Raw genomic sequence first — 11,508 nt, forward strand, 5'->3', positions numbered from 1 at the left:
CCTTCCTTCCTTCCTTCCTTCCTTCCTTCCTTCCTTCCTTCCTTCCTTCCTTCCTTCCTTCCTTCCTTCCTTCCTTCCTTCCTTCCTTCCTTCCTTTCTTTCTTTCTTTCTTTCTTTCTTTTTCTTTTCCAGACTCTGGTTGAGTGCCATCCATCAGGAATAAACACTCACACTTCTTTGAGTATACCAGACCATGTATCAAAGGAGGCCAGATCACTGATTCAGCAGGTAATTGAGGGGAAAATTCATTTTCAATGGGTACACATGCAATCTGGACAAATACTTGCATACTTGAGCTGTTCTGGTGAGGTAAATGTAAGAACAGAAGGCTGCTGAAAGGAATGTGGATGAGTCTTTTGTCAGCACTGATGATTTTTGTCCTGCTGTCTTGTTGCTTCTGGAAACTTTGACTTGTGTCTCTGTAGAAAAACAGAGCGCTTTGCCATTTCTTTGAAGAACGTGTTTGGTCAGTGCTGAGTGCTTTGGAAACACCTGTCAGTGATACTTGGCCATTTTTGGAATCCTGTCCTAACTGTTAATGGAAACATTTGTGATGAACTAAATTAAACTAAAAAATACCAAAGCCAATTCAGCAAGATAGCTCTAAGTACCATGAAACCTGTAACACACTAATTAGAAATGATGACCTTGTTGTGGTTGAAAATCTGTTGCTGTCCTCCAGGAAACCTTCTGGATGATGTTTGTTGAGAAAAGTACTTCCAAATGTGAATAGTATGAATTTTATAACAAGGTATCTGGTAGGTTTGACAGAAGGCCAAGTGGGATACTTTTTAAAATATAGACAACCTTCCAGACTGATTTACTGTGTAATTTCAAACTAATGGGACTAGTACTGAGTGCTGGTTTTAGTTTTCTGTTAGTGGCTGAGAAAATAAACTTGTGCATACAGGGTCTTGAATATCAGAACGCTCCCTTGCGCTAGTTAATTTTGACCTAACTGTGGGAGTGGAGCCTGGATCTGACCTACTCCACTTGAGCAGAGTAAGTAATATGTATGAACTATGGAGTTCAGCTTTGAGTGAAGAGTATCTGGCTAGCGAACGCATCAGTAATGACATCACTTAGATGTAGGCCTGAACAGAGCAGAACGGAAAAAGTAGTTTTTGAAGAAAATTAAGGAAGGATGTTTTGGAAATGCAGCAAGTCAAAAGACCCAGTGACAGATGGATTTCTGTGCCATTACTGTGAAGCGATTAATGGAAGTGCAAGCAGAAGTTTGGACGTCCGATTTTGACTAGGTGGCATGCAGGGAAAGCACTTTCACATGCATCTGTGTGCTTCTGGCAAGGGCAGGGAGGGAAGTGACTACAGAAAAATCCCATTTTATATAATCTGCATTTATATTTTTAGATGGTAGGAAATTGTTGCCCTCACTCACAGGTGCTACCTGGCTTAAATGGCTAAGGGAAAGCAAAACCACGCTTGACGAAGGGAATTCCTGCCATCCAGAAGAGCAGAAGTGAAGACAAACGAAGTCATTCAATCCACTTTTCCCTGCCACTGCAGGATTGTTCTTTGCTGTGGACTAACGTATTGCCTGTTTTCAAATATGCCAAAGAGTGTCTCTTTTGCCACTTGCAGCCTGAGTGGCAAATATATCTCTGCCTCTTGCAGATGTATTACAAGGCCGTGTCTGTTCAGAGAAAGGCACCTCAGTGCCCGTTCAGTTAAGCCTTCCAGTACAAGCTGGTGGCTTGTCAGGTGGAGGTTCAGCTATATGAGCTAGTAAATCACATTTTTGTTGTGTGACTATCCAAGGAAGCTGCCATTCATTGTTGAGGAAGCCTTGTCAGGAAAAGGAAGAAAGCTCTCTTGGCATGGATAGCAATTTGTCATTGCGACTTTCCTTCCCCCCACTGCCAAGGGTAAACAGGTCAAAGCATCACAGAATAACTCTCTGGGTTCAGTGTTCAGCTACACAGAAAACTGTCAGACATCTCCTGCTGTGGCTTCCAGTGCAGGTGACTTCATTGTTAACACCTCCTTCATTTAGCCATTTTTCTAAGAAAACAGAGATCTTTGTATTTCTGGCGCCCTTCTGAAAGAAGGGTTGTTATTTTTTATGTTGGTTTGGTATTTTGCACCCAAGATTTATTTATTTTTTTTCAGGCACATCCAGGCTTTGCTACCAAGAAAATATGCAGTGTGACTTTTAAATAGGTATCTCTTGCAGCTTGTGATGCATCTGCTTTCTAAGATTAAAGTTCTCCTGAAAAGACAGACTGCAGAAAGTGTCTGTGCTTACTTTCCCCCTGCTGGTGCTTTTTATAGCAAAGGCAGAGGGACACTGGCTGCATCTGTTTCTGCTGCCTTGTGGAAGATCTCAGAGCAGCACTATTCCCTGTCACTGAGCTACCTTTATTATGTGGCATTATGACTGCAAATAGCAGAGCTATCTTAGAATGTGTAAATTCATATGTTTATGGATGTAGACTCACTTAGATGTTGAGTGCATCGAGATATGAACACACATTGTTCCAAGTGACAACTGGGAGAAGTTATCCCATTAGCTGTTGCAGAAAGAGCAAGAAAGAAACCCTGCCTTTGTACTGGGTGTAATTGAATAGAGTATAAACAATCCTCTAAAACTGCAAAATATTTTTGTGTGTCTTTATTAGTCTCTTTGGAGTACTACCTCTGCATTCCCTTTTATATGGATTGGTATCTTTAAACAGATGTAAATATTGTGATTTCCTTTTCACATGAATTCAGCATGTGATGTACAAATGAAAAGCAAGAGAGGTGCTGAATCTTAGGAAATTTCCATGAAGCCATTACACTTTTTTTTTCCCTCCCCACTGGAGTTTTGATTTCTCAGTTTTAATCCATTTGTAGAACTCTTTAAAAACTTTTTTAGGAAATAGAGAACGGGCTGTAATATCCTGGTATTTTAGGACCAACTCACAACTTATGAAATGGAAAGTTACAGACCAATGTCCCTGATGTAGCCTTAATGCAGTGGTGTGAGCAGAAGTTAACATGAAGCAAATGCAGTGTCCAGAGCTCTACAGATGTAGTCTCTGGCTGCTGTTCTCTTTTTCAAAACGAGGTTGTGCTTAAAACGAAGTCCCAATGTGCAGTGCTTCAGGGTATTGCCTGCTGTGATCAGTAGTCTCTGAAGACTGCATCACTGAGACTCAAGGAAAGGAGAGTCTTCCATTTACTGGATTTTAGGAATTTCAAGTATGCTTCACACTCTTAAAAGTAACTCTCAGAGCAGGAAAACGGTAGGATGTCCCTTACCTTAGACCTTTACGGAACTTTTAAGCAGTTGTTTTTGTTCTTACTCACTGAAACATATATATATATTTCTTTTTATATCAAGCTTTTGCAGTTTAATCCTGCGGAACGTCTTGGTGCTGGCGTTGCTGGTGTTGAAGACATCAAATCTCATCCATTTTTTGCCCTCATAGAATGGGCAGAGCTGGTGAGATGAGAGATGTGTGCGCCCTCTGAACAAACTCAGGTCAAGTGGACAGGTTTCTCTGGCACAGAAGTACGCTGACTTGCTTCCTTCGGATGCCCCAGCTCATTTGGACATTGACTAAAGGATGCCGGACCAATCATGCCAAAAGCGAACACTTTTTAACAGGAATCATTGATTGTACAGGGTGCTAGCTTATTTTTATGGCAACTGGCTGCTACGTGTGTGTAAATCTTTTCACCAAAGGGTGATTTGTGATGAAACTGCTGGGTAGCATGTTTAGCACTGCCAGCTTGTCAACTCAATAGAAACAGGAATGCCCTCCTGGTGCTTTGTCTGGTGATGGAAGTGTCTATAGAGTGTGCCAGTTGAAAATACCTTTTATACTGTCATTAGACCATTTCGCTACGCTAAGTGCAGCTGTGGCGGGGCAGGGGGAGGAAGGAGCAAATAATTTATTAATGGTATATGCTGAATAAAATACTAAAATGCTTTATGCAAAACTTGACACATTAAAAATAATAGATCCATTAAAAATTAAGAAAGCTGTTGCATAATACTGCGGAATGTGTCTTGAAAATGGCATATCACTTCAAACCATGGAAAGAGCGTATAAAAGGCAAATAGTCCTGTCAAATGTTGTACTTTGTTGGCTGGCAATGTCTGTTTAAAACTCTTGACTCCGTTATATTTGACGAGCTACATGTTAAAGTCACTACAGAAAGGGAGGGAGATCTTTTCCTCAGTCAGATAACTGCTGCTTTTGCAATCTAATAAGGAGCAAGAAAACACAATGCTAAATAAATATATGGATTAAAAAAGGAGAAAATCTTCTCTCGTCATTGCAGCCACCACTCGTCACTTAATGAACTTCACTTCCTCTAAGTGTCCTATTTTTAACTGTTTCTTCAGGAAAAAACTTCTCTGCTCATGCTCTTCTGCTTGAGGAAGCTTCCGAACTCTTCTGTTTGTTTGTTAATAGTCTTAATAAATCAAAGAGAGCCTTCACCCACTCTGCTGCTTGAACAGGAAGAAGCCTGGGATTTGCTCATGCCAAATGACTAAGTGACATCTCTTAGCAAACCCTAGTGGGTAAGACTTGGGAGCGAGCCAATGAGCTGACCTGTTTGTTTGTTAGGAAGGTCTGGAGAATGGGAAAAGAAGACAAGACACGCAGAATATTTTGCTGTGTGCTGCTGCTGCTGCTAAGCAGCCATGCTTGTACGGGTTCCTGACGTACAAACGCTGTGCACTGTGATGCTTGTATGGATTATGAATCTCTGCTCTTTCCTAAATGCTCCCTTTGCTGTCTTTTTTTTTTTTTTTTTTTTTTTTTTTTTTGTACTCTCTCTCTAACTTCTTTCCAGCTTTATCCGGAGAACAAAGGCCAAACTCCTTTGGGAAAATGAGGTGACAGCAATGATTATTGAACTTACAACTAAAAAAAAAAAGTATCCCTCCATTTGTATTTTAGCTGTGCATTTTATGGGCACTCCCCAAAGTGCATCTGCACAGTCTCCATCTGTTAGACACCAGGTCGGTGCATTCAAATAAAGTGGAAAAGGAAAATGCTTCACTTAAACAAAGGAAATCTGGAAACTTTTTTTTTCCTTTTAAAATTATTCCACTCCCCTCTTTTTTTTTGTTTCTTCCCTTTCTTGTGATCGCCAGGCCAGCAGAGGGGCTGTAACAACACCGCAGGTTGTAACCAGGTCACTAGTATCACTGCCTACGGAGTGCTGTCCAAGATTACATCACTCTCAGAAACTGTGTTTCAACCTACCACCCTCTGGCTTCATAACAGGAACTCCCTCAGGTGAGCCACAGGAACAACTTCCTGCGCCGAGCGGGTAGGAAATCTCTACTGCGGACACCAAGCTGATACAGAGCTTCCTTCCAGCACTGCCCCGGCTGTGACTCTGGAGAGGGCTCGTTGCTCAAGGGACGCCTCCCTTCCCTCTGCCACCTGACTCCGTCCCTGGGGCTCTAGCATCACCTGATAGTGTTGTCGCTTGTGTTCATCTGTCCCACTGCATTTGCCTGGCAATAGCTGTAAAAATAAAAGAAATTTTTCATGTTACCTCAAAACGTTTTCTTGTTCAGGTTGAGCCAGCGGGTTGGTTTCAAGTAAAGGCAGTACAATCTAGGACAGAAGGACAAGCAGCAGCAGGAGAACGCTATATACCAGCAGAAACCAAATGACCAGTGACTCTGACTGCTTTGATTTAGTTAATGACATAGAAATATTTATTTTTGAAGTGCAACATTAAGTAGAGAGGAATTCTTAGATCACAGAGATCAGAAGAAACAGGACATTTGGCAAGACATCTTGCCATAAATACACCTTTGCTATACTTTTTTTTTTCATAAGCTTACCACTGCCTGAAATAATGGATTTGCTAAAGAAAGCAGAGTCTGGAGGTAACTGCACATAAGAAAATCTTCTTTCTATCCTTTTTTTTTTTTTTTTTTTTACCTGCATTATGTTATATTGACATTTACACGTATTCCTTTATTTCCTCTGTACTTCTTCCTTTGTACAATGCTTTTTGACTCAGAAAATATTCTGGATTATCTTCTTTCTGGTGCCTCCTATGAAGCTGTGTGGTGCACTTTTCTGTTTTGCTGACTGTTATGTAGTGCAATGTCCATTGCACCTTCCTTGACACCCAATGGCTGATTGCAAAACAAACCTGCCATTTTGTTCTCAGGAGTTACTGAGTCTATGTAAAATGCAGCCAAATAAGCTTATAGATTTTCCTTATCTCCTCTGAGTGTTTAGGTAAAGCAGGTAACACGCTTGGGATGTCTCAAAGTGATAATTCATTGCACACTGTTGAACCTCTCTTAATGTTTTTGTTGTTCTCTAAAAACACAGAGAACAAATATATGAAGGCTCTCTGACCTTCTCCTTTTTTCTTCTCTGACCACTTATTTTTTTCTGATCTTGGCCTCTCTTTTTTCTGATCTCCAGCCTCCAATTCACTGACCTTCTTTGACCTCCTATGACCATCATTTTTCCGACCTTTTCCTCTCCCCCCCACTCCTGTTTTCATTTTGAAATCTTGTCCGTGCTCTTCAACAATCTCTGGCCTGCTGTGACCTTCTCTGACCCTCCTTGACTTTCTCTGCTTTTCTTGGCTCTTCTCTGACCTTCTCTTCTTTTGTCTTCATGGATTGCTTCCTTCTAACCTTCTCTTCTCCTCTTTGTCCTTCACTGGTTGTCTCCTCTCTGCTCTGCTCTTTTTCTCTGTGTTGTGTGACCTTCTCTTCACTGACCTTTGACACCCACAACCATTTTTTCTTTGACCTCTTCTCTCTTCTCCTCTGCTCCCATTTTCTTTAAAAAAAATCTCTCTCTGCTCTGCTCATCTCTGTTCTTCCCTTGTTTTCTCTTCTTTGAGAAGAGTCTCTGGCCTGTTCTGACACCCTCCGAGTGCTCACAACCCTCTCTGTGACCCTCTTTACCTTCTTTCCACCTCTGAGCTTCTTCAACGTTCTTTGAGCTCCTCCCGATCTTTTCTGACCTCATTTGTATTGAGTAGAGTTGCTGTGAGGCAACCTCAGGAAGGAATTGCCTCTCATGAAATACAAGGGGCATAAATTTGTTTGCTTTTAATGGCTGTATTCACAGCTTCTGTGCTTGTTGCCCAGCTCCTATACCTCCCGTGAAAATCACCTCTCAGACAGCAGTCATTGTCATGCTGACTCCCTGCACCCCTCGGGATGCTGAGCTGGCAGGGTTATCTGCTCTGGAACATCTCCTCGGCTCTCTTCTCCATTTCTAAACCAGCTCGTTGGTGCGTCCCCGCAGCGAAGGGCACTGGGATGAAGAAGGCTGGGGAGGTCAGCCTTCTCTAAATGAAGCGCTCAGCATAACAACGCACGGGGAAGTGCGAAGTAAACCTCTGCGGGCTTTTTTTGAGCGCGCTGTCATTTGTTTTCTCAAGGACACGAAGTAGGAAGCCAGAGAAACAGAAACTTCCTCTCTGGCGAGATTTATGGCAGTGATTTAAGCAATAAAATGGAAAAGCGCACTTGTTGATTTCTTCGTGTCTGTGCTTTCTGCGCGCGCTTTGTTGTGGGGGGCTGAATGCAGCCGCTCCTAGGCCGCAGCTCTGCATGAGGAGGCCTCTGGGCAGGCCCCAGCGGGTGTCAGTGAGCGGCCCTGCCACTGCCCTCGGCCACCATCCAGCTCCCCGAGGCCTGTAACTTCTGTCGGACACACGCGGGGGCCTTGTGGGGCCCAGCTGCAGAGGAGAGGTTTGGCGAGGGGCAGCGGAGCCAGCTCCCAGGGGAGGAGTGGGCCTTGCTAAAAGGTGCTGTGTGGCTGCTGCTGGTGGTGCTGAGCCATCTCCTGTGGCAGCCCTAACCCAAAGTGTGAGGTGTCCCCAAGGAGCCCCAGAATTCTGGGGCAGAAGCAGTGGATGCAGTGAAATCCCCTTTCCTGCTGCTGCAGAGCAGAGGGGGCTAATCCAGGCTAAGCAGAGAGGATGCTCCAGACTCCCGGCAGCAGGTGATGGCTTAATGTACTTCATCAACAAGACCTCACTGCCTCCTGGCTGACCAGAGGCTCTCCTCCAAAGGCAGCTCTGTCCCCATCTTCTTGGCCCAGGGACCTAGCACGAAGGATTAGAGCTGCTGCTGGAGGGCTGCGGTGGCACCAGAATGGGCAGGAGGGCCGGGGATGTGCGCACCGCTGGGCAGCAGGGAGCTAGCATCCTCTTGGGAAGGCTGTAGGCAGTCGCCTTGATGCTTCGCTGCCAAGATCCTAAGTTTGGCAAGTCTGGGAAAAGTCCTTCTGGGGGCAATAAACTAGACAAGCCAACTGGCAAGCGGCGGAGCGGGATAAAGATGGGCCAGCTAGGGAAGGAGCAGATGTTGCAGGGGTCAGCAGTCCTCAGCAAAGCCTTGCTAGCCTTGTTCTGTGCCTGGGAGACAGAGACATTTTGCCACGGCGTGATCTCACCACAGGAGCCGGGTGGTGATAAAGGACAGAGCTGTGAACCAAAATAGGTGCAATGCGGCTGGACAAAAGGAGGGCGGATCTGCTGGCTGTGATGCCGACAGCTCCTCCTGTGCCTGGTTTTCTTCTACCACCTGCTTGGTTGCATCTCCTCCACCACTGAACTCCTCTGCGCCCTATTATACCAGCTTCTCACACCCCCGTACCTCTGCTGAGCCGTTTCTCCCTGAGGTATTTTCTAGATTTGCCCAGCTCCCTCAGTCCATGTCCTGTGTTGCATCCCTCAGCCCTGGCCACAGGTTTTCTCACCCTTTCTGTGCCTCTGCTTTTGAAATGCCATCCCAAAATGCAGGGACCTGGAAGTGGATTATTAGATGCAGCTGTTATCCCCACGTAACGATGAAACCAAAGAGAGGATTGCTCCCACAGTATGAAAGTGCCGTGGTTGTAAAAGGGTTAGGAAATTGCTCACTGCAGCAGCTTGTGAGTAATGAGTTTTATGGTGCCCGGCGCGGTGGTGGGACAGCAGAGAAGAAACCTCCATGAGAGGGGATGGTGCTGCACGGTGATTTAAGGCCCGCTGCTGGCTGGCGGTGCTCCATGCATGGTCCTGCCTGAGCACTGTGCTCTGACATTTGCCAGCTCATAATCTTCCTTTACGAACCAGGCATGGAGAAGAGCTACTTCAGCGTTGTGGACCATGAGCCAAGAGGCATATATCCTTTCTCTGGACTTTTTTTTAACCTCCTTCCCTGCTGCTCTGCCTCCTTCCTTTCCAGCCTCAGCCCTGAGGGGAACTCAGACCTCAGGGCAGCCCTCCAAGCCCAGGCCCTGTTTCCTCATGGTGTCCTGCAAAGCAAGTGAAGTGAGAGGTGAGCTCTGTGAGCATGGCCTGCATGGCTCTGGCTCCTTACAGGTGCTCTGTGGCACCCGTGGAGGACAGTCCTGAGAGGATCGGCCCTATGGGGTAATTTCACAGTGTGAAGTCCCGGCCCCCTTCACATGGCTGGGAGACTTTACGGTGGTCAGGAGTTAACCCTGAAATTACAGAGAGGCCAATTTCATGAAAACAGGTATAAAGAGCATATTTGCTTTCTGACTTCAGGCATACACACCTCGTTTCGGGCTCAGTGCTAGAGAAATAAGCTAGTGCTTTATATGAAGGCCTGAGGGTGCAGTTAACGTGGCCACCTCGCTGCTGCCCCAGGCCAGGCTGAGCTCTGGAGCTCTGCTCTCTCAGCCCTGGTGGGGCCCTGGGTTGCGGTGGGAGCCTGGACAGGTCGCCCGCCCCATAAGAGAGTGGGGTGCTCTTTGGGGCGCTGGAGGTGTGGGGTTGGGCAGTGTCTGCCCCATGCCTTGAGGCCGAGAAGCCTGTGATAAGCAGCGCTGCGCCTTCCCCTTGGCGTGACCGGAGAGCTGAGGGCAGAGAAAGGCAGGCGTCTGGTTTCCTTGGTATTTCTTTTCATACATAACCCCTTGTCCTTGCACCCTGGGCTCCGACAGCATTTTGTTTATGCAGGTTTGGTGCCTCCCCCCCTTTCCCAAAACGTATTGGTTTGGTGAGCCCCCAAACAATAGGTTTTTGTCTAAATCATCACCAGCGAGACTGTCAGGAGAGGCCCCCCTCTCCCCCTCCCGCTCTCCTCCTTTTGTCTCCTTCAGTCGCCGGGGTCGGGATCCGCCGCCAAACGCAGACGGCGGCTGCTTTTCCAGGCCCCAGATGCCAATGCGTGGCAGCATCTGGCTGCTTGGCAGGCGCGGGGCAGCTGTGCTGTGCTGTGCTGTGCCGTGCCGTGCCGTGCCAGCCACGGTGCTGCTTCTCTGGGCACATGGGCCCCACTGAGGAAGACGGGTAAGGGTGACACCCATGAAGGGACAGGGATTATCGGGCACCGCAGCCGCCGTCAGAAGCGGCGCCGTCTCCCGACCCCGTTGTTTTGTCCTGTTTGGCGGCGTCTCGTGTAACCTTACCTCCTTGTGCTGAGAGCATTTCAGGTGCCTTAAGGCATGGAGCTCCTTGAAAGAGAAATACAAATCACTAGAAATGTAGAGATAAAACCCTCTCCTTGGAGGCCATGTGTTTGGCATGGGAAACGCATGATAACAGCTTGCTTTAGAAAGGTGACATTTCCACTGAAGGCTGAATAATAAAAAATGCATTCTAAAAGCCGAGCTTTCCCCTGTCTTCTGATATATTAGACTTTTGTGATGAAGACAGCTTCTGGGACGGGGGAATCTGCTGCTTCCTTGAAACACATGCGTGGGAGCTCTCCCCAGCCCTAATGGGTGTCACACGTGGCTCGGGCTGCATTAATGTGGCAAGCTCTATTAAAGGGATCACTGGGAGCCGCTTGCAAGCCGTGAATCAAAGCTGCTTTTCCCCAACTTTGTTTTAGCTCTGGCTCGCACACCTAGACAGACTTGCCTAGGGTTAGGTCTCTTTTAATATGAAGATGGGTAGAAAAGGTTCGGAAACGCTTTCTTTATTTTCCACTTTTAATTCAGAACTTGCTGGTGAAGGACTCCAGAGGGCTGGGGAAGGAGGAAGCAGCGAGGCAGCTTACAGAGCCCTCCGAGGGTGGTGCTGAGCCTGTGCTGTGGTGTTCTCCTGAGGGGAACGGCTTCGCTGGCAGGCAGCTGCTCGGCTCCTGACACCGTGCAGTATTTGCCGCAGACAGGCGTAAATGCCGAGACTGTGTTGACAAATGCCTCGTCAGTGCAAGATAGTTAAACCTGCTTGTTTAATCATTTGTGCGCTGTTACGGCTGGGGCTTTCAAACAAGTAAGCTGCTGCTTCAGAATACGGTACATACAAAGGCTGAAAATGCTCAGCGCTGCTTCACGTGGCACGTTCAGGATGCCCTTTTTATTCAGAGCCTCTTAGAAATATAGTACCCTATCTTTTATTATGGTTAATCCCTTCTTTCTTTCTTTCTTTCCTCCTTTCCTCCTTTCTTTCCTCCTTTCCCCCTTTCTTTCTTCCTTTCCCCCTTTCTTTCTTCCTTTCCCCCTTTCTTTCCTCCTTTCCTCCTTTCTTTCCTCCTTTCCTCCTTTCTTTCTTTCTTTCTTTCTTTCTTTCTTTCTTTCTTTCTTTCTT

The 11,508-nt window shown here is 46.4% G+C and overlaps 1 protein-coding gene across 4 annotated transcripts in view; it reads left to right on the plus strand.

The window, feature by feature from the left end:
• RPS6KC1 (ribosomal protein S6 kinase C1) overlaps positions 1–6,788 on the plus strand; it is a 94,580-nt gene extending 87,792 nt beyond the window's left edge. For all 4 annotated transcript variants that reach the window (XM_035323260.1, XM_035323263.1, XM_035323261.1 and 1 more), the window contains 2 exons: positions 133–228; positions 3,347–6,788. In XM_035323260.1, the coding sequence (XP_035179151.1) occupies positions 133–228; positions 3,347–3,457 (207 nt within the window). In that variant the 3' untranslated portion in view covers positions 3,458–6,788. The remainder of the gene's footprint in view (positions 1–132; positions 229–3,346) is intronic.
• Positions 6,789–11,508: the final 4,720 nt, after the last annotated feature.

The sequence above is a fragment of the Oxyura jamaicensis genome, chromosome 3 (genome assembly GCF_011077185.1).
Source record: "Oxyura jamaicensis isolate SHBP4307 breed ruddy duck chromosome 3, BPBGC_Ojam_1.0, whole genome shotgun sequence".
Taxonomy (NCBI): domain Eukaryota; kingdom Metazoa; phylum Chordata; class Aves; order Anseriformes; family Anatidae; genus Oxyura; species Oxyura jamaicensis.